At 39.5% G+C, this 24,222-nt stretch overlaps 1 protein-coding gene across 1 annotated transcript in view; it reads right to left on the bottom strand.

The window, feature by feature from the left end:
* The window catches only part of TTC17 (tetratricopeptide repeat domain 17), a 109,603-nt gene that overhangs the window by 27,812 nt on the left and 57,569 nt on the right, over nt 1-24,222 (bottom strand). Inside the window, exons 11-16 of the mRNA XM_006258298.4 lie at nt 23,850-23,996; nt 22,976-23,091; nt 22,443-22,617; nt 21,722-21,799; nt 19,511-19,735; nt 16,736-16,922 (exon numbers count right to left, since the gene is read on the bottom strand). Coding sequence (XP_006258360.2) covers nt 16,736-16,922; nt 19,511-19,735; nt 21,722-21,799; nt 22,443-22,617; nt 22,976-23,091; nt 23,850-23,996 — 928 coding nt within the window. The remainder of the gene's footprint in view (nt 1-16,735; nt 16,923-19,510; nt 19,736-21,721; nt 21,800-22,442; nt 22,618-22,975; nt 23,092-23,849; nt 23,997-24,222) is intronic.

Here is a 24,222-nt window from a genome sequence, read left to right as displayed (position 1 = left end):
GACCAGCATTCCAATGGAACGTTATGAGAACTGTGTCACTAGAAGTGCCAGCTTGCAGATGATATTAAAATAAGATCCTGACCTCTAGCTGTTACTAAGATTCCCACTACCATGTTAACTCCAGTGTGATTACATTCTACAACCCCGAACTGCACCATTTCAGTACCAGTTTCTTTTTTTTTATTCCCCTTAACAACATTGAGCCTACAAAGAATCACTCGTTGACTAAGCAGAATTATGGCATCAGCAGGGATAGATTCTGGTTACATGAGGTGCTGTCACTGAAACTGCTTCAGAGAATGCTGCTCACTCTAAGGAAGGGATATTTTGCACCCTAAAAGTGTTCAAGACAGGGTCCTGCACAAGAAAGAGTTCACAGTCTAGTTGTAAGAGGAAAGGTGATGAGCAAAGGTAAGAAACTATCAGGGAGGCGTTAGGACAAAGAAAGACTAGGGATGTGTGATCATCATCTAAACTGCATACCTTTAACATGCAAATGTCCTGGTGGGTCAGGGTGGTTTTTGTCTTTAAGTAACAATGACAACGGGATAACAGACTGCATTGTTATAACGCTGGCTCACTAGGCATTACAGGCTATTGTAAAATATGGCACACAAGTGAAATACATAAGGATGCACATAACGCTGCTTTCTGCCATCCCTTCCCCTAGCTCTTTACTGGCATTTTACAAGCTTGATGTCTTGGTGTGGGAGTTTTGTCATTAGCTTCAAGACAGACAGGACAGGACCTCATCATTAGGGATCTACTGAATTTGCGACTTCATGGATTCCAGGAATTCTGACACTGCCTGAAAACTCAATGCAGGAGGGGAAGGGGGAATCACCAAAATTAAAAAGCTGATTCCCTCGAGGGAGACAGCAGCCCTCAGTGTCCTCAAGTGTTTTTCAGCAGTTCACTGGGGCAGGGAAGGAGGGTGCTGCCCGCAAGATGGGTGCTGTACTGCCCCTCACCGCTGATTGGCTGCAAGCGCTGCCTGTCATGTGGCCCTGCCTCTCGCCACCAATTGGTGGCAAGAGGCAGGGTTGCATGATGGACAGCCCTCACAGCCAGTGGCAAGGGGTGGGGCCACATGATAGGCAGCCAATCAACAGCAAGGGGTGGGGCCACCAGGGCCCCATAGCCAATCAGAGGCATGGGGGGGGGGACCCTGCCATACTCTGGCTGCAAAATGGCTGTTCCATCCACATTCTGTCTGTGAAATCGGGGGCAGCCCCTACAAATTAGGTAGATCCCTACTCATAATAATTAGCAATAATGTCAACGTACTTGCAGTATCTTTTAAAGCTGTGAAGTATCAATTAACAGGTAGAAAATCATCAGCTATGCCCTCAAGGACTAGAGTTGGCATCTCGCACTGTCAGATTGTGAAGGACAGACATACTGTTGCAACATTTTCTTCTGCAGTGCCATGCTGCAAAGTCAGCTGAGTAGTGAGTATTTTTAAACCAAGAGAGCTCTCTTTTCTTGCTCTCTGGTCACCGATTCAGATGTTCATGACCTCATTCTGCTCGACATGAATTGTAGTCCTAATATAATAGGCTGCGATTTCTAATACCTGCTTAAGTCATACAAATATTTAAAATCAAAGAGATAATATAGAATTCTGTATTTTAATTAGCTTTTTTTTTTTTTTTTTTTTTAAGAGGACAATCTTTTTTATAATTTCAGAAAGAAATATTATTTCTATTTAGGGAAGGTTTTTCTTTTCCTTTCTCTTTTTTTAAAACAAACATTCCTGTGCAGGGTCAGAAAACTGAAGTCTGTAAAATCTGCAACTGTGGATGACAGTCAGTAGGAGAAGCTAACTGGAAAATGAGTGAAATTGATCATCAGGGCTAAGTACAGAGAGTCAAAAAGCCCAAGGCCAAATTGATTTAATTTTTGCAGGTTAGTCTAAGCCACATAGTTTGAACTACTAAACAACTGAATGGACATTTACTTTTGACTCCAGATATGCAGCCACACGCCTGCAGTGGCCCAGGTCAGAAGCGGGGTGGGGGGTACTAGAGCATGCATCTCTGCTTGGCTGGAGCAGACAGCTTGGGCCCACTCACTCTGCAAGGGTGGGGTCTGTGAGGCAGATGCAAGGCATCCTAGGATTTGGGGGGGACTGCGAGTTAACTTGAACCTGGAGGGGATCTGGGACAGAATTTCAATAAACCAATTTAACTTAAATCAGCTCAGTCTGATACTACATCTATCCAGATTTATCTTAGACCAGTTTCAGCCATTTTGAAAGCAGTTTATGTATGCTGAACTTCTGTTGTGTTATAGATTTGCACCAGTTTCTGATCACTTATACTGATTTATGTGTAATTTCTGTCTCTAGCCCAGATCATGAGTGACATGAACAAGCATGAGTGGTAAAATGTAAAATTTATTTTTTAAAGTGATCAATTTTGAAAATCTAAGCTGTTAGTAGTAATTTCTATCCTTACATTACCTAACAGTGCTTCTTATGCATGTGGAGGTAGGATTTTCAGAGGGGAGCAAAGATAGGTCAACACTGAGCACTTTTGAAATTACCATCCATGTAGACACTGTGTTGAAATATACTTTGTTTTAATGTAGAGCAAACAGCTCAGACTTTCTTATTTTCATTTACGAAGTATATAAAGTTCATTCCTTTTATTACATTTATCCCAGTAACAGGTTTTTCATTCAAAAGAATGTTATAGTAGTAAATCACTATCTTCAATTATAGGATCTTTTTAAAAAACAGGCTTATTGCCAAAAGATGTACTTAAATTGCCTTAACTATACATTCCTTTTTAAGAATAACCATAAGTCTCAGTTACAACCAGTTATGATTAAGCCTTTTTTTATTTAAATACAGATGCCATTTGATATAACCAGATTTCTTGTTCATGTTAAGAGGCGAAAACACCTCATTATAACAGATCTATCCCTGATGAACACACCACTGCAAATTGCCCTTATGAAATATATAGCCAATAGTAAATAAAATACGAACAAATATAACAGAGAAAGAACTGCCTTTTTAAATGTATATGCTTTATGATTTGAAAGGGACATGCACATATGCAAATACCCTGGAGAAACCCATGGGGCTGATTTACAAACAAAGTAGCAAGCTACCTAAAAATATCCTCTTCTATAATTAACAGGGGGAGGTGGTGAAGTTCAGAGGTCTGGTTATTTTAAGACGCACACCCCTTTCCTCCGTCTTCTCCCTCGTCACTGCCTACAACAGGAGCTCATTCTTTATGATTCAAGTATAGAAACCCCAGTGTGTTCTCACTGATGTCTGGGAACAGGGCCCAAACATGGTAGAAGGCATCTAAATTTAGCTCTCCAACCCTGTCAGCAGATAAGAGAGACTAGAAAATGCGATTAGCAATGCCTCTCTCAGGGTGTTCTGGTGCTACATATAGAGCAGCAGGGTAAGCAGCACTGTGGCCTGAATATCAATTAGTACCTCAAAAATAACTTGATATCCTTCAGAGAAAGGGGAAAAGACACACATGCTCAACAAGTTCAGAATGCTGATGGCTTATCCTCTGCTACTTCTTTTATGCACTTGGTTCTGCATTTACATAAAATGATTTATCAATTATTTCAACACACTAATACCGCTTTTCCATCAGTTAAATTGGTTCACATTAGACCACAGAGTATACATATAGGTCATCTTGTCTTGCAGATCCTCAATGGCTGCAAGCAATGAACTTCCTAAAGGTGGGTTTGAGGTCTGCTTTCAATCATGTACTGTTTTTTCTCCAATTTTGGGTTACTTCTGCAAATCGACACTGGTCCAGTAAGTTTAATGTGAGGGAGAAAGAAAAATGTCCAGTTCTTTGCTAGAAGAATTCACACTAGTCAATGTTCAACTTTTTATATCAGTATCACTATTTCAGCTAAAAGTGTTTAAAAAAAAACCTACCAAGAGTTGACTCAATATAAAAGGTGCCTCAGTCTGGTACAACTCATTTCCCTAGCTTGACCCATATAAGTCATTTTATACTGCTAGGACTGCATCCACACTAGAGGATCGTGTTAACCATATCAGTGTTATATAGAGTAGCAATTTTCAACCAGGGTGTTGTGGCATTGTTTAACATGCAGACATGATTCACAAGATAAACCCAGAGATTTCAAATAAGAATCACAGTATTAAAAGACATTCTGACCTGTTGTGGTCTTTGTGAGTTTGTTAGAGGAACACTAACGTATTACTTTTCCATACTGAAAAAAAAAAGGGGGGGGGGGAGGAGGGAGGAATGGAACTAATAGCTGGTATTTTCCAAGGGGTACCTTAAGTCTAGAAAGGTTTGAGAACCATTCATCTAGAGGGGTACACACTTGTTTGCTGAGACAAACTCTTAGTTTAACATCTCAGCTTGCCCAGCATGTACACAAACACTACTCACTATTAAACCTCAACTCACTTATCCAAAACCCCTACTCTCCCTCTCCCTGCCTCCTAGCCTACATTTTTCCTTTCTAGTGTTACATAGATAGATACAACCTGCTCCCTGTCCTGTGGGTTTATCTGCTATATCCTGTGATCCCTAACTGCTTGAAGTCAATGAGACTAGTGTACTGAGGACCACTGATGGGGTATACCACTGCAAAGTTAAACCCTTTGCTTGTTAATCACCAGTTCAAGCAGCTGTGCTAAAAAAAAGTCATTTATATATCAAGATCCATATGATGCACTGCAGTCATGTAATAAACTGCCATGATCAGGCACCTTTGACTGTTGCACCTATACTTTTGACCACTAATCCGTCCCTCTGCATGGTGGGAATGTTAAAATATCCCCCATCACCACCAGATTTCAAATACTAACCTGCCTCACAAATATCTTTTTGTCAACTACATGTGCAATGGCTTTTTGTCTTCATTAAATTACACTGATCTTTACTGTACTTAGGCCTGAATGATGGGTTTAGTTGACTCATTTGGGATGAACACCAGCATGTTTCCCTCCCAGCTACAGATGGCAGGGTTCAGAGGCATCAAAATAACTAAAATAACATGGCAAGGTATATGTCTCAATTTAATAAGGAACATGGCTACCTACCTAACTTGGAGCTTTCACATGCTTAGTGTTTTGTCTAGCAACATGAGTCAGCTTTCACATACGAAGGCAAGACTCATTGGTCTTGGATAATAAGGGCAGGGGAAACCGATTAAACTATAACTTGGCTACAAGGGAGCAGTGAACAGTTAGTAGAATTAGGATTAGCTTTCTCTGGAGCCCAGCCAGGGAATCCCTGCAGAATGCGAAGGCTGACAAGAAGAGTGTGAGAATGCAAGAGAAGGCTGGTATACTGCCAATGGCACACTAGCTATATTAGGCTCTAATACAGAGGACTATTTGCTACTGCAAGAACAATACCAAACTCTCACTAGCAGAGAGATTGGGATTTTATAGCATGGTGCCTGGAAGGATTCCTTCCCTTTCTCAGTAAATATTAGTCCATGAAACATTGGTGCTCTTATATAGGGACACTGAGTTATCCTAACTCCACAATAATTGGCAACTATAAGATAGTGTGGGTTTTAAAGATTATGAGAGCATGTGGAAGAGTGCAAAACAAATGCCACAAGAACAGGACAACCAGCCATAAGAAAAAGGGGTGGGGGGGGGGAGGGGAGGACGGGGGACAGGGACAAGCCATGGAAGTAAAATCTCTGGTATTTCAGGTTTCAGACCATCTCAATCTAAGCACTGAAAGAAAGCACTGCACAATGATTTGATACACATTCAAGATGAAACATTTCATGGTGGGGCCCACAGACTCTCGCACTACTTCTCAAATGTAAGCAAAAACAGGTACAAGTCTCGCAGAAAGCTTACAGGTTTTAATGAGACCATCCATTAGGAATCTCTAGCAATGCTAGGAGTCCAGTTGAACTGAACATAATTTACACATCTTTGGTTTAAATAACCTTGCGGTGGAACTTACTATACCTTTTCTCCACTACCAGCTATCCTCTGTAAAAAAAAAAAAGGCTGTTAAACTTCTACAAAGGTTTCTGACTTGTTCATATTTCTTTTATACTCTGAACAGCATTGTCTATTTTGGTCTAAAAGAGTAGGAACATGTTGCTTGGAATAGCCTTGCTAGAAGTCACCACTAGCAAAAGCAGCCTCTCAAAGAGGCAACACAGGTTAGACTAGATGAGGGACCTAATGTAAGCTTAGACAAGGCTTACTGCTGCTAGGTTATTTCCATGCAGTTGGGAATGAATGAAGCCTGATTTGGCAGCACATGAATGACAAGTTTTACAACACAGGCATATTTCTCCGGGCTAGTCTTGTGCAGCTTACTGATGATTGCCAGGGCTTCCCCACTGTCAATACAAAGCAAGAGAGAAAAGCAGCAGCAAAAAGCAAAACACATACACAACCTCCTCCAAACCATGTGAACAAATAAAGTGATGCTGAATCACTGGCAAGCTTTAAAAGGTTTAGCTGCTTGTCAGAAATACTCTCCCTTTCTTTCTTCCCCCAGGAGGCCCTCATCCTTCCACCCATGCATTAACTTCAAGTCGTCAAACCCTCCAAATACATTATGAGGAACAATCTGGCAGACTAGATAGGCTAGATCTATTCTTAATCTATTAATGCATTCCTACTCTTCCCTTCCCATAGCAATGTCTACACCTCTTCTCCTTTTTCTATTCATTGCCATGGCAGAGGCAGTGACCTTCCTGTCCATAGATTTCATGAGTCGGAAGGGACCTGGGTAGATCATCGGGTTGAACCCTCTGCTCCAGGCAGGAAAGAGTGCTGGGGTTAGGTAACCCCAGCCAGATGCCTGTCTAATCTCCTCTTGAACATCTCCCGGGTAGGGGAAAGCACCACCTCCCTTGGGAGCCCATTCCTTATTTTGGCGACCCTTACCATAAAGAATTTCTTCCTTATGTCCAATCTAAATCTGTACTTCTTTAGTTTGTGGCCATTATTTCTGGTAACCCTGAGGGGCGCCCTGGCAAACAGTGTGTCCCCCATTCCCTATTGGCTCCCCAGATGAGTTTGTAGGCAGCCACAAGGCTGCATCTCAGCCTTCTCTTGCGGAGGCTGAAGAGATTCAGATCCCTGTGTGACTTCATAGGGTCTTACGTGCAGGCCCTCAACCATATGAGTATCTTTCTCTGAACCCTCTCAAGGTTATCCACATCCCTCTTGAAATGCAGTGCCCAAAAATGGACACAGTACTCCATTTGTGGCCTCACCAATGTCGCATAGAAGGGAATTATCACTTCCCTAGACCTGCTCGTGATGCTCCCACTGATGCAAGAAAGAGTGCGGTTAGCCTTGCTTATTACCTCGTCACACTGGCAACTCATGTTCATTTTTTCAACAACCAGGACTCCGAGATCTCTTTCCACTGTTGTGGTACTCAGAATGGTACCCCCCCCAGTCTACAGGTGTGTTGGAGATCCTTTTTCCCCAGGTGCAGCACCCTGCATTAATCCTTGTTGAATTGCATCCTATTCTGATCTTCCCACTTCCCTAGTCTGTCCATATCTGCCTGAATTTGCTCCCTGCCCTCCAGTGTGTTTACTATGCTCCATAGCTTAGTGTCACCTGGGAATATGGACAAGGTACTTTCAACACCTTTATCCAAATTGCTGATGAAGATATTAAACAGTACTGGTTTAAGGACAGAGCCCTGGGGGACACCACTGCCCACATCCCTCCAGGGAGAAACCGCCCCATCTACCACCACTCTCTGGGTGCATCCCATAAGCCAGTTTTTCACCCATCTCCCTGTGAAAAAATCCATATCACAGCTACTCAGTTTACTCGTAAGAATTGGGTGCGACACTGTGTCAAAAGCCTTTTTAAAATCCAGGTTAATAATATCTACTTCCTCCCCTGCATCTAAGCACTTTGTGACCTGGTCATAAAAAGAGACCAGGCTAGTCAGGCAGGATCTGCCTGCTATAAACCCATGCTGGTTGCCCCTCACCATTGTGTTACCCGCTGGCCCCCTGCAAATGTGATCCTTTATTATTTTTCATAAGGTCTTGCTGAGAATAGAGGTGAGGCTAACTGGCCTATAATTACCCGGGTCCTCCTCCTTCCCCTTCTTGAAGATAGGGACTATGCTGGCCATCTTCCAGTCCTCTGGGACCTGTCCCAAGTGCCATGAGCATTCAAACAACCGTGCCAATGGTTCTGCCATGTCATCGGCCAATTCCTTTAGTACCCTTGGGTAAAGATCGTCAGGGCCCACCGACTTAAATACATGCAACCCTTCCATCTGTCCTATATAATAAACTTTCAATCCTGGGGAAGTCTTGAATGAATGTCAAAGTGTGTATGCTGTTTGAAAACGGCAGGTGATTCAGAGAATGCCTCTCTGTTTCTTACTAGATAGCATGGACAACTACTAGGGACAATAATAGAGCACACTGCTATTATGGAACTAGACAGAACATCAATGTGTTAGATGATACAAACTTAGCATGATGTAAAGAAATTAACCGACTGCTTCAAAAAAGGTCTCAGACTAGTTATGCCCATGCCATTAACGAAGTTTGGGAATGGCAAAAAAAGGAATTAAAATTTCACAACTAAAAAAACAGGCATGGGTAATGAAAGTATATGTAACTGCACATTAGAGAGCCAAAAGAAACAGAACTGCTCCTTGAGAAACCAGAGCTCTCAGCTTTAAAAATTAGCATTGTGTTTATCACAGAGCACTGCACAGGACTATCTCTAAACCTGGTGTGAGCATGCAAAAGGTAACACAAAAGGTAGATTTTTTCATAAGGGGAATCCTTGCTGCAAGAAAACCTTCTAAAGGATCCTTGCACTGCTTTTCTATGGCAGTGTTTCTCAATCCATGGGTTGCAACCCAAAAGTGGGTCATAAGAATATATGAAAGGGTCATGAACCAACTTTAAAAATGGATCATCCAACTAAAAATGGATTCTTCTTTAAAGGAGAAAACTGTGGGAAACTGTGGCTTTTCCCTTGCGGACTGGCAGAGCTCCAGCCTGCAAAGGGCTACTTGGGGCCTCCTGACCCTCATGCCCCACCCCACCCCTGCCCAATACAGTACACCTAAACCCTGCCCCACACACTAGGGGCCTGTGGGTGGGGGGCAGAGGGTCAGGAGTGAGGGGAACTGTATTGGGACTAGCCATTAATGTTTATAAAAGTGGGTCCTGGTACAAAAAAGGTTGAGAACCACTGTTTTATGGGACACATTTGATGGGAAGCTACAAAACAGGGCTTCTGTCATTACATGAGATCCACTAGATAAGAAAGAAAGTTTGCAGAAGACTTGATTCATGCATTTAGCACTGGCTCAAATAATGCTATGAGTACCCAAAAGTAAGGAAGTAGACCGAGGAGTCTCTTGCCTCTTGGGGTCATTCTTTAGAAACCAAAGTAAATCCCCAGTAAACTGTGGGACAGATGTATCCAAGTCTATGCTCTACTTAAGAGTTTGGGACTAGTGTTTAGTTTTAAAGTTATGATTTAAAAGAAAAATGGGGTGGAAAGGAACTATATGAGATGTTCTTCCTTCCTTTCTGGGATGGTAGCATTGAGACTAACATGAAACTGAAAAACCAGCATGGGGCTGGTTATGTTCATAGACCACGCTCAGTTAAGATTTCTACAGCACCTGGTCGACTGAATTCCTTTGGGTTTGCAAAGTTTTAGATACCCAGGTACTGCCTATACCTCTAAAAATGGAAAATATCTATGAAGGAAGTGGCATGAAGCACATCTGCTGCCTGTGGATATCCAGGAAAATCTGTTTATTTTACCAACTACCATAACTTTTACCCACTTTTACTGCAGTTGACACTGCTTAAAGGTGACCTGGATTTTACTTGTAGAGCATTAATAGATCTGTCAACTTCACTACAGCTGCAGGATCTCTATTGCTTTAGATGGCTTGGGGCAGAAGAATCCAGCTTGACTTTCAAATCCCAGGAGGAATGTACACAGAAAGCAATAAGGAAAGAAAATTTTAAAAACTGAAGTAAACATTTATTGGTATTCATGGGGGGTGAGTGGCAGGGGGAAGGCAGGCATTTTCACAGTTTCATGATTCAGGGGAGAACCCATGATAACTGCCATTTTGTGTGGATGTGAGTCTCTCTCTCTGGACACCCTCCCTCATCCCCATCTCAGTAGCTTTGAAAATAAACTTAAGAACAGGCAATCAGGAAATCTGTCAAGAGAACTTTCATTTAATTATTTTAGTTTCAAAATAATGTAATTCCCTTGCTTAAATACTGAGATTTTGAATTTCCTTTGTTACAGAAGCAACTAGGTAATGTTAAAGCAAACAGAAAACTCCTACCCTCTGTCATGCATGCAGAATTCAAGGCAAGAACTAACATTCTCTAGTATCTAAATCAGGGGTCAACAGCCTAGGGCCTATAGGCTGGATCCAGTCCACAGAGCTAGTAATTTTGTAACGGGGAACTTCCTGCATGCTACGCTGTGCTGTGGCAGTGGCCTCTCTTGTGCCATGATGCAGTTAGGTGGTGGGGAGCAGCAGCAGCAGCCAAGTCCTAGATTTGGCCTGTTCAGGACCTGAGCTGGGCCATTTTTGCCTGCTGGTGTAAAGTGTTGCTGGCCCCTGGGCTAAATAATCAAAAAAGCTTGAGTGCATTGTGGGTCTGTGAATCTATACCTTGAAGCCAAACTTAATGGAAAGAATACCTTTAGCAACTTACTATTTGGCACTACAACTCTGAAACTGTGGTCTAGAGATGACTACCAGGGCTAACTCCAGGTAAGTGAGAGAGATGTTTCTGACAGGTGCTTATCAATTCAAATCTATAAGTGTTAACGTATGGGGAATATTTAAGTAAGCCCACACATTTCTTTCATTTGAAATGTATAGTATCAAGTTTCCTTGTCAGTTAGCTTTTTATTGTTTAAAATATTCCTTTACAAAATTGGAAGTACAGTCAGTGGCTGCAGTCTGGTAGCAAGAGTCAGAGTCCTAGGTTCTACTCCTCAGCTCAACAGCTGACTTTCCAGTATTGTTTTGCATGAGTCAAGTCACTAAATCTCTGTCGTTCACCTTACTGTATCCAAGTGAAAGGCACAAGATACTTGAATCACAACAAACTAAAAATTAAAAAAACCCTCCAGGTCAACTTCAACTATGTCATGGCCTAAAGCAAGCCACGCATGTGAACCTAAGTAGCACTGGGAAGATTTTTTTTTAAGGAGCAAATACTTCTTCCCATATTTTAGTTTTAAAAGATGTGGATAAGGCAAGCTGAACCATCATTGTGCATAATATTCAGACCACAAGAGGGCAGCAAAGCTACTCTTAAAACAATTAAATAATGCAGCCGCTATGAATTGTAAACTATATGAGCTGTGTTGCAACACACACACCCAGCCACCATAAAATGAAATCAAACAGCTTAAGAAAATGCATGCTACTTTTGTAAACATATGCACTCATTTAGAAAAATGTTCACACAAAGTGCACTGTAGAAAGAACACAAATTATGCTAAAATTCCTGCAGTATGAACACACTGCCTGTATTTTATGTCTTTTTATTGCTTACAAGACCTGAAGTATTTATAAAAAAAATTCCTCCCCAGCTGCTGTAAAATACATAGAAAGACATATTGGAAGACACTCAGAAGAATAAAAAAAATATATATATATGATCATTCCAAAATGGAAGAAACAACATGTGCAGTTAATTTACTAACTGCAGTTCAATCTCACCTTGCTTTTTTTTTTTAAAAAGTGTTATTTTAAAAAATAATCTGTACAATAAGAAATGAAACTATACACAGCTGAGGCCATTATATTGAAGAGGAACACTTACAGGCATGGCAAAGGAATATTCTTTTTAAAAATAAATGAAGTACTACATGCTCTTTGTTCAGTGGTCTAGATACCCATGTAGCATTTTTTTGAGCAGTGTAAGGGAAGCTTCTGTACTACGACAGCAGATAAGCTGATCATTTTTCAGTAGTTACCTTGGAGACTGTCACCCTAAACTTTAATGTCCTGTACAATTCAAAGTTTCTTTAGGGCAAGAAGCATTTCATTGTCTACTCCTTCAGATCATGAATGTGAATATTACTGAGGCACCTTTTTAAGGTTTTAAAAAGAATATTTGAACAGGCAGCTGATTGCATGTTAATAGTTACTTTCACCTGTTCAGGTTTCAGGGTCGATTAGTGAAAGGAACTCGGCCATGAATGCTATCAGAAGAAATATCTGCTGGCTTGCTGCATTTGTAGTACCAGGAAGAGCATACTGTCAGCAGTGCCTGCATCCTGAAAACAGATTTTGGGATGCTGTGGAGCTGCCCATACTTTTCTGCTTACTTTTAAACCTCTTTATACTTTCCCACATTTTAAAACAGCACCGTTGTGCAACCACACTTTGTTATTCAATGTTTTGAAACGCATCACTTGACAACAGTCTAATGACAGACCGCTCAATAATTAAATATATTACACACAGCCAAATCACCATCCACTGAAGGCCAGCATAGGAAATTAAATGTGTTTGCTACCTCAATTATTTGTGAACTAGGGAGTGAGGTCTGCTGGCCTTGGTTGTGTTATGTACACTTGCAATACTACAGAGGCAATGCCTTAGGAAACTAATAATTACCAAAAGAGCCCATAAATTCCACCTGTTGCCTCAAGCAGGTTTCTTATGATAGTACTTTTTTAAAATTTCTGGGCAGGCAGTTTAAAGTGCATGCATTAAATTCAGACAATAGTTTAGGCTTTATTTCCCACCTTTCCCTTTCATGTTTAAGGCAAAAAACCGGAAAAATGGGGGTTGGGGGTGGGGAGAGAAGTTTTGAAGATTTAGATCTCAACAGTTCTTGGGTTAACATCCAAAACCTGGATTAACTAAAGTTAAAAATGAACGAGATGGCATTTAGATTTAACCTATGTCATGCACACAATGTATACAGCAAACATAAAACTCTTCCTTGTCCCTCCAGAACCAATGTAACTGGAAAGATAATCTTAGATCAAAGTTTTAAGTCTTCTTTTAAGGTATGAGGGTCAACAGCAGTGATATGCATAGCTACTTAGCTCTTCCAACGGATACTTTTAAAGTACTGTGCCAACAGGGACAAAATTCTTAAGAGGTAGGAATGGGTTACCCTCATTTTAAAGAAAACAGATCCACATGCTACACATTCAACAGAAGAAACAGTGCTACATCTCTGCAATCCTAATCCCAGGACTAGGGAGTCCCAAGATTTTCTTATTTCTATATTCACTCCATTAGACTAGCCACCCCTCCTCCCTCCCCAGCCCAATATGCTCCATCATTTTAAGGTGTGTTATTAAAAGTAAACAAAAATCCAGTGAAATTTGTGTATTACTATCCATCCCAGCTCACATGGAGAAAGATGGACAGGCGTAACAGGGACAATACAACCTACACAGGTCTGCACACTTGCAGGCAACCTGGTAGCATCTTTATGAAACACAGAGTTGTGCTTTGCAATTTCAGGAATTAAACAGTGAGACATTATTTGAAGTTCTAGTTTGCAAAATGAGTTCTCAGCACAGCACATAGTGAAAGTGTGCTTCTACATATCTGTTGACATCTATTTGAAAGGCTTCAAAATTAACAAGATAGGTGGAGGAAAATGATACAGGAAATCCCACTGGCCCAGAAATAAAAGCAATGGGACAAAGTTAACAAGGTAGGTGGGAGGAAAGGTTCATTGTGAACATCAGAAGTTTCCTGGCAATTATTCATTTAAGCTGTGGAAGGATATTCCAAATTAAGTAACATAATTTCTCCCGCTGAAGCAATTTAAATGTGTACTTGACAAAAATATTTGCAATGGTGTTGTTCTGCCAATGATGAACTGGTCTTTCTATATATATTTTTTACTCCATGATTCAGTAAGCACAGGATAAATATTGTCCCTAAACATATATTCCAGTTTACTATAGACCCAGCAGTACACAGTGCATCTCCTAGTAAGTCACCATTATATTCTATGTTGTTTAAATACAGAAGATAACATGGGTCAATAAATATATACATTTTAATATTATGCATTTTTTGGATCTGCTCTATATGCCTCACTAATACTGAACCACAGCCATTATGTTACAGGCTGTGTGCTCAGACACTCAGTATAATCTTTGTTTCATCAAGCAGTCATACTTGAAAATAAAAATAAAAATATTGGAAAGAGCTATTTCTTCTCAGGTGTGAATGTACATGTGTTTAGGCCAAGACAGGCATACAAGCCTATGGTGCAGTGTGTGCAACCCTTAAACATCTGTGAACTCTGGGTATGCACCCTACAGATTTTCATACATACTTGAGGTCTCTCCCCTCACTTTGATAGCCTATGAACAAGTTTCCTTTTGAGTCTAAGTTTGCATTAAATAAGAATACCAAACTTCTCACAAAAGAAATAAATGTTTGGCTTTTTCATTTTTGCATAGGATGCCTTGGATTTTGGTTTAAACCCATGTTTTAAACCAGAAACTCATCAATAAAGGTTGAATTCATTGGTAAGTTTATTTTACATTCTAAAAAAAGAAAAACAATTTACACCACTTGTCAGCTTCATACTTCTGATATTCCTGTATTGGCACAATATGACCTAGAGAGTCTCTCTCATTTCTTATATAAAGGAATAGCATAAACAAAGAGGCATAGAAAAGGGTAAAAGCACAAGCTTATGGCTAAGAATTTGATTTTTGGAATTTAGTAAGTTATGCATCTTAAGTGTTTACTTTTCCTTTTGATTATAGGCCTTATACATTCTTTAGAGAACATTTAAATTAAAAATACTGATGCTCTTTGTTTGCCCATGTCAAAACTAGCAAGCAGTCATACTACTTGCATAATTTCCACAAACAGCGTGGGGAAGTTTCCACTCCTGCCCATCTGAGAACCATATAAGCCTCTTCAGCAATTTGTGGCATGGTGTTCTAATATGGTTCTCATAAAACAGAAGTCCTGGTTTAGGAAACCAGGTGAAGAGCAGTCATGCTTTAACACTTGCTGGAAGTACAGTATCAAATGTTGTGATGATGAAATCAAGAAAGCACACACAGAAAGAAATGCAAGCTGGATAATCTCTCTTTCACACAGTTTGTTTGGGTATAACCATTGCTCATGAGTGCTGCATCACATTAAGCAAGAGAAAATGTCCTTTAAGTTACCCTGTTTCCATTTCAAAATGCTATCACTATGCAGATATGGTTTAAACCTTTCAAGTGGGATAAGATTATTTTTAAAGGGAATTTGAATAAAAACAGACACACTAAAATGATTTAAAAGAACAATCAAAGAGTTTTGTAAGCCATACAAAGTACCATGGGAAAATTCAACACATGCTGGGATATCTGCAAGGGAAAAGAGCTGGAATTACTCTGTTAAGGGAATACCTTGGTAGCCTAGAATTATAAGCTTCACTCCAAAGTTTATCAGAGTCTGATTCAGAGACGAGGGTTAATGATCTGGAATTCAATAGCAGGCCCACAAGCCAATCACTAAAACCATCTCTTAAAATAAATTTATAAAGGCCAAATAAGGCTCACTGTTCTGCTCACCCAGCGTCCTCTTAAATCAATGAAAGATTGTCATCAGAAAATCATATTACTCTGATGGTAATGTCGTAGAATACGACTATTGTAGAATCCTCCAGGCAAGGGTTTTTGTGGGTGATATCTTTTATTGGACCAAATGCATGGTAGGGACAGTTTTAGATAAGCTTTTGTATGTAGGGCATTTTTCTTATACATTTACTCCTACATACTTTTTCTGACATTTTCCAATGGAAGAAGAATTCACATCATCCTTAAGGGGAACAGTAATGCTAAAATCTAAAGCATCTCTCATGTGAGGCTTTCATTTACATACTACACAAAAATCATCTGGAAGTGTCCCTTGCTAACTATTTCAGAGATAAGGGACTGCCAAATACATTCATAAATGGTCTTCAAGATAGCCCAGGAACAGCACATGACCCATTAGGAAGTATAGAAAAGACAATACTCTGAAACATTCAATGAGAGACTAGTGAAATACAGTGAACCTCTTCTACAAGGCTATTCTCTGGATTTTAGAGTAGTCAAAGGTAACAAAGCACCACACCTTTGAAACTGGAAAAAAATAAGCAGTAAGATGATTGAAGTCCAAGAGCATTTGATACAAGCACTATAAGAACAAAGGTGTGATCATGTAATGTAGTACGCAAGCATTATGAGGCATTTCTAAAAATATATCCATTTAAATGTTCAAACACTGGAAGCACTGAACTGAAAACCTAGAGCCAAAACAAATCATTCTGTACTAGAACCCATGCTTTTAAAAGGATCGCATATTTGTTTTAAAGAATTAAGGAAGATGTATAAGCAGGCTGCCTGAGTAATGACAACGTAGCAGTTATGCAATGTCACCCTTGCACCTGAACTCATTTCTCTTTTCTAGTAAAGGTATGTTTAGATTGCTGTGAAGGCAGCATGTACCCAGACTCAGGGAGTGCTCTACACTCAATAGCAGCATTTTAGTTAGCTAAGGAGTTGCCTTGAACTCCCTCTGAATGTAGCATAGCATTAACTTGCTTCCAGAAGATTTGCCTCAGTGTTGGTCCTTCTGTGTAGAGCGGAGAAAAATGGGATGATTCTCAGGAAATAATATAGCAGGCTCTAATTCCAGTAGTTAGCCTTATAGGTAGGGTGCACTCTATGTCACTTTTCACCCATCTTTTAGCAGCTGCTTACCATTGCATACAGAAGAGGTGATGTTGTACAGAAAAGGGTAAAATTGTAGACAGCGGATCAACTTCAGGCTGCTCTCGCACTCCAGGCACTTTGTGGTCAAATTCAATGCCTGTCGGAAGACCTGCAGGGCCCCGCTGATATTCTTCAGAGCCAAATATGCATTTCCTAGGCTCAACAAAGTCAGAGGCTACAAAAGAAAAAGTAACTTTGTATCAGCAATAACAAATGTGTTAATAGTTCAAAAATGCAGGTAAATTGTGTGACCTACAAAGTCTGTTGCCTTCTATCCACTCTTAGTGGCTTGAACAGAGGTTCGCAAAGTTTTGGCCCTCAGGAGCCATTTCAAGTGGGCAGTTCTGAACGGTGGGTGCAAAGGCGTTGCAGGCTGATTTTGGCCTGTGGGTTTTACTTTGGGAACCTCTGAGCTAGAGCAAACAGCTTATAAAGGATGTCATCTTTATATTAAAGATGGAGACTATTAATTCCTAGAACACAGAACAAACAGCTTAAAGTGTTGGCAGTAGAATTAGAACTAGCGCAATATACTGGCTCTGTTTAGGATTTCATGTTTCTAGCTGAGATGCACATACAGGTAGATGTAACATTAAATAGCTCATATACTGCTACTGTCACAACAGTTTTAAGCTAGTGTGTATGTCTCAACCCACTGTTTGATTCTTAATACTAGTAAATGGACACACATACTCAATGCTCTTGGTTAGTCAAAATATTCCCAAAATGAAAGATACTATTATATCTTCTGATTAATGTTAGCAGACATGCTCCAAGAACTTTGCCTCATTCAGAGTGCATTTAAAAAAAATTCACTAGTTTAAATCCTGACAAAATTAAGATTACATTTATGTTTCTCTCTATAAAATAGAAAAGCCCTTTTGAAAGCAAAGTACTGTTTTTAAAAGGGTATCAACTCTGTGGCTAGGCAACTGACCATACTAATACAACGGGGCAAATGATTTCCTCCACTAGATGAAAAATTCATTGTCTTGGAACGTTTTAAATTAGCTCCAGCTTTCAAAACGTTCCTTGTAATATTAAACACATCTTCCAAAGGGTGCTTGTCCAAGTTTCTACCAATTGTGAAAAATTCATAAAAAATGAATCCATGTCCAGAACAGAGTTAATTTAAATCCATCAGTCTGATGCTTCATCCAATTGTGGTTAGCCAGTCCAATTTTATTTCTGATCTCCACTGGGTATTACTTACTTCTTTGGTGCCTCTAGCAATTCACTGCACATTACTTCATATAACCCTTCATCATCATCCTTCCCTATTCCTATTCATGCCTTCTTGTTCACGTGGAATTTCCCATAGTTTGCAGAAAATTCACTTTAAATATTAACTAGGTTAGTGCTATAGCCAATGCCATAGTTTCTGGTAAGTTAACTGACACTACTGTGATGACAGCAGTGCGAACTCAAACTCGATTGTGATACTCCTATTCTTAAAACTGCAGTAAGTTTGCAAGTGTCACATGAAGAAAATTCTGCTCATGTAATCTAGTTCTTAATGCCCCAGAGGCTGCTCTCCCCCATTATGCCCCACTTTCAAACCTGCCTAATACAATTGCTTCCTCACTCATCGCTATTTCTTTCTTGCTACCCTCTTCCTCTTTGGAATGCTATCTTATAGTATAGCATTGGTTTCATTCGCTTTTAAACCACTGAAAAAATGTTGCTCACTTATATTAAAATATATTTAACATTACACAGCTGATTCTATTTTGCCTCTGTTTAGTTTAAAGTGAATATAGCGCTAGAGGACTGGTAGCCCTGTAATTCAAATCTTCTATTTATCTGACTAACAGGCACAGCGTGAGCAAAAGTCATGCAAGCTTCCCACAGGCACCATCTCCAAAGACTCAATACAGTGGGCTGATTGTGAAACATATAATTGCCCAAAGGAAACTAGAATTATATTGATCAACTGCTTTTACTTTGGGTTTTCTGTTTTTTTCCTTTTACACAGTTGTTTTTGGCCAATCTAGTAATCTTCTCCATCCTAACACAAGTAGAAGAGTTTAAAATGCACTAAGAATGTAACAACTGTATGTCTTTTCTTTGAGAAACTTGTCATCTAAGCAAATGCGGGCTACAAAATGTCAAGCTACCTACAAAGCTTAGAAATACAAGAATTATTATATTTATAGTCATAATTATTAGTAATAAAGTTCATCCAAACCCTTGCAAATTAATCTTTTCCCATGATGGCCTAAGACCTGACATTGAGAAGAGCAAGCAAATTTAAGAAAAAGACATGAGGTTAACAAAAAAGCATCCAGGCAGAAGAGAGAGGAGTTTGTTATAAAGGAACGTCAAGAGTTTCCAGAGACTATTTCTATAACCCACCTCTATTGGAAACACCTTTTAATCAGTAGTGATTTCTAACCCAAGATAAAATTTTCACCTAGCATCATGGATTTCTATTTTAGATATATATAATGACACAGTGACCAGCAGTGTCAGAATCTGAATTCATAACACCATGAAAACCAATTCATTAAACTTCTGGATGTTGACAGGCAACTCTCAAGCCACTTAGTCTTCTAGACATTTATACTCTAAGCATCCAGTGTTACCTGGCACTTTATCTTCCTGATGTAAATCAAACAATGTAGCACCAATTCCAAATTACACACCTGAAGCTGAATTGCATTCATGAGATAGAAACCTGTGTTTGGAGATTAATGAAGTGAACTAACAAGAAAGAAGGAATTTTTATTTACCATGGAGCCAATACAAAAAGCTAAATCTTACCTCAGAGCTATTGATGTCCAAAGCTTTTTGCAGGAGCCTGCTGGCATCCAGGGGAAGGCCATAATGAATCAGAAGGTTGGCTAGATTGACTAGAGGAATATCCTGATATTCACGTGGGGCTAAATTCAATGCTTTTTGCAAGCAGGTGACAGCAAAGGTGCTGTTTCCAACTGCACGCCAGTAGAGTCCAGCCTCATTCAGTACAAGCCACAGAGGATCCCTTGGCTAGGGGGAAGAAGAATAAAAACAAGTCAATGCTCCATCAAGGCACAAACACCTGCCATAAACTCTTATTAACTACACTGTGGCTCCTAGAAGCTAGCTTACCATTTGAAGGCCAAGTGAAGTTACACCAGTTGAATTATAACTTGTTAGTAGCTGATGCTCAACCAGGCCATTGAGCTAGCACTGGAGGCACATAGTTACATTTAACTATTTCCTGTTACGTATAACAGCCACCAAAGTAGCCATTCCTAGTCCTTGGCCTTTCCAACATGCAAGATCTTTTTCATCACATGCATGTACTACAGGGAGGTTATGGACATGAAAAATCCAGTCTGGATCAAAAAGGAATTAAAAGTAGTTTCAGATCTCCTATCTGATCCCTAGTCTCCTTACCATATTGAGGCTTCAGACTCACATTTTCCAGGAAAAAATTCTATTAATTTGTTTTATGGATAAGGTGCGGTACACTGCCTAAACATGCAGCAAGACTGTCACTGCCACAAAAGGCTAACAATTTCAAATAGGAAGTCACAGATGAAGGACTGGGGGACAAACAGTATGCATAATCAAATATACTTAATACACCTACTTTCCTTTTGACCAAGAAACTCATTTTATAGGAAAGAAGCAATGAAACTACGAAGTGCTATCAAATGGACAAAACAATGTAAAACATTTTCTCTTCCAGACAGACCAGTCTTGGTGTTTACACAATGTAGATGAGAAATTCAACTGCAACAATCTTCAAAATATTGAAGGAACAACTTTGGTTTAAGTCAGCCTTAGACAAAGAGGGTTACTGCTATCATCAGATGCACTGAATGATTTTAATACACTATAAAACATTTTTGCCTGACATTTCTTGGGTAACAGTCTGTAGCTGTAAAAAATCTAAAGGCCCTGCTCCAAGATACCACGTAAAAAGTCCTTCACAAAAGAAAATACATCTGGTACCTTCACTCCCTCCATACACACACTTTTGGAGCATGCCATGAGAAACTGCTTTTAGGCTACTGATTTCTTTACCAATTTTACAAGATGCAAAGAGCCTCCCTCCCAAACACATCTAAGTTGTATATTTTCACTGAAAATAGTTGCAAGGCAGTGTGCACAGTTCCTTTCCTCTCCGTCCACACAGTCTAAAACAAACATACAAGCAAGACCTTTCTATCTCTGGCATGGTAAGGATATTGTTGAGACTTTAACATGATGTCTCTCAACATAAGGCTGACATTTAAATACATTTAAAAGATCAAACCTTTTATAGGCTGATGTAGTATTTCTCCAGGAAGACCATGATGCCAACTGCCATAATCTTGCGCTGAAAATGCCTCCAATACTTTGCAACTGATGTGCATAAGCATGACAGTGTGCTTATGCCAACAGCTGACTGACTAGGAAGTTAATTAGTCAGAGAAGATTTTCAGTGTAAAGGCTATAAAATAACTGGATATTACTGCAGTAAGAAGACCTAAGCACAGGGTGGTCACTTAAAGAAAATCTGGAGTAAAAAGGTCCACTATTTTCCTACTTATGTGCAAGTAAGAGATGCATAAAATACTATGTTCAGACTCTGAAAAAAGGATGCACATATATACACCTGATTTAAGAAGCCGTGCAACAAGGTTAATTTTACATTTACCAAGATTTAACATGATTTCTTCAAAAAAAATCTTCCCTCCCCTGGACATTTGTTGTCTTTTGTATTGTGGCAGAATTCAAAAGCCCCAAAACAAGACCGGGGCCCCACAGTGCTAAGTACTGTATGAACACTAAATGGTTTCTTCCCCAAAGATCTTTCAGTCTAACCAGACAAGGCAGACAAAAAGTGGAAAAATGGAACATAAGCATGACAGGTCTACCACTCTGCTATATTCACCAGGCAAGGTATCTGTTAACTTCTTGTGTCAGTGAATTAGTCGAATCAAATTCCAGCATTTATTGACAATCAAAAAGTCTCTATTCACTTCACAATTCTTGTCTCACCTTCTTAATGGCATGATAGATGAATCCTCCTATTTGCTCCTCTGTAATAGTTTGATTATTGATGCGAGAATGCAAGATCTGAACATGAAAAAACATTTAACAAAATAGATGAGTGATATTAAAGTGATGGTTTCAAACATACATTTTACAGGATGAGCCTGTATGGATTCCTCAAGTCTCTTGGCCCTAAAACTTAGATTTCTTCTTCTGTATTAAAGTTAACAGGGCTGACCTGTATAGATATGCTGTCAGTAGTTTAGGGAAGGAGAGAAGAATTATTATAAAGAGTGGTTAGAAAATGCAGTGGGCAACAGATGGAAAAAAACCCATCAAAATTACTGATTTGGTAATCTGCTGGCAATCTTAAACAACAAGAAAGAAAATAAACCCAATTATTTTATTTCCTTATGGTCCTTATATCTTTTAAAACAAAGTAGAACTTTCTATATTAACTATCAGTCTGTTCCACATACTTCGGATAGGCTTTTGAAGAGACTACATTACATGACACACATGGAAAAGCACTCAGAATACTTGAACCCAATGCTGAGAGCCCTCATGTGCAATGGTTTTGCCATGCTGAAAGCACTGATCATTCTGAGGGATGAGGCTCACCTTTTAATTACCAGAATCTGTCAGATCCTGAAGATCTTATATCTATAGCAATGAAGGAGACACACAAAGAGCAGAAGAAATAACTTATGAAAAAAGTGCTTCTTACTTGTCGTGCTTGATCATCTGGCATTTTAAATTTCAGATCTAGATGACTGTCTAAATCTTTGAAAAATAGATATTGAGTTTCATTGTTGCGGGCATCAGTAATAGAGGAACAATCTGGCGGTGGTGTTTCTTCATGTGCAGGGGCTTTTTCTAAGCCATCTGGGATTGAATGGACCCTGGCAGTAAAAAGAATGAAAATAAAATATAACTATGTTTCGAACCACTGGAAGGTACAACAGGAGGCAAACAAGTGGCACACTACATTTCATACACAAGTTAGGGGACAGTCACCTTGGAACCAGGTCTCCTGACCTAGATAAGGCTGTAGTGTATACACAATATCTTAAGTAACAATCATCCTTTTGTAGGCAGAGGAATGGCCTCCAGAACTGCTTCCTATTGATCAGCTAACAGGAGACACCATCTTTTACAACCACAGGTGAAATCTTATCTAAGATAGCATGACAGTGACCACATAACTAAACAAATAAAAGATACACATGGGTATCCACCATAGATAAAATCAAGACTTGCCTGAGACCCTTGTTTTCTGGAGGTAGGAAATAAGTGGGTAGTTCCTCTGGGTCAGGGATTGTTGGGAAGGATTTCACACAGTCTGTTCTTTTAGGCCAAAGAATATACTGTTTTTCCTAAGTGCAAAGAAAAATAGCCTTTATGAATTGCTGAGAATAAACTGAATTCATTAATCTTGTTTAGCTTTAGATTCATTAGCTAAGAATGAGAAATATTCTATGATGACAGAAGAAATAAAACTTTAACGTAGTGGTTCCCAGGCTTTCCTGAGCACTGTGGCTGTAACAACCAAGTACAGTGGTTCTCAACCTTTTTAGACCCAAAGCACCCCTTGGAAAAATGCCAGCTCTTAGTTTTCACTCATTTTTAAAATAGCAAGTCTTCTGTAGCAAAGAACTTAGAAAGACTGAAACAGGTCAAAATATTTTTGACACTATGGATTCCCATCTGAAATCTCTCTGGGTTTATCTTGTGAATCATGTTTGCGTACCAAACAATGCCAACATGGTGTGGCACCCTGGTTAAGAATCACTGGCATGGTACTTTCCACCATCTACCCAATGGTGCTGCTCAATGCCACAATGAATGTTTGGACACTAGACCCCATTTGTGTTCACAAGAGCAGTCCAATCCACAACTAGCAGAGTCAACAACACTTCTACTGAAAAAAGACAGAAATGGTACACTAGTAATCAGAATGTATTAGTACCACAAATGGTACACTAGACAAACTTATTAGACAATAGCCAACTTTGAACACACTCATAAATATACATCAGTAGTTGGGCACCTCAGCATCAAAAAATGTCTCTGAAAAAGAAAAATGTTAATTATGGCCCTGTATAAAAGGGCAGAGGTCAGTATGTTTACTCACCCTGTAGGCTTCTGATTCCATGTCCCATAGTAAAACAACAGAATGGGCAACAGGAGAAGACAGCACAGAATGGCTGAGATCACTTTGGTTTAAGTGAAGATCTAAATTCAGAGATGTCATACTGGAAGTTGATGAGTCCTCGCCAAACTGATAAGAGGTGGGGATACTAATATCGATCATTTTTTCTTATGCAGAAGTACAAGTTCTTGATCTGTTAACACTGAATAACTGTAAACGTGTTCACTTCTTATCATTTTTACTCTTTCATTCTTCAATTTCACCTATAATGGTTAAAACTACATGGGACAACTTTTAAGTCATTTTATACATTCTGATCCTTTTGCAACAGGACAACGTTATGATATGTAGGCTG

Source organism: Alligator mississippiensis, chromosome 2 (genome assembly GCF_030867095.1).
Source record: "Alligator mississippiensis isolate rAllMis1 chromosome 2, rAllMis1, whole genome shotgun sequence".
Lineage (NCBI taxonomy): Eukaryota > Metazoa > Chordata > Crocodylia > Alligatoridae > Alligator > Alligator mississippiensis.
Note: the sequence above shows the minus strand (reverse complement) of the source record. Positions and strands in the feature narration are given on the sequence as shown.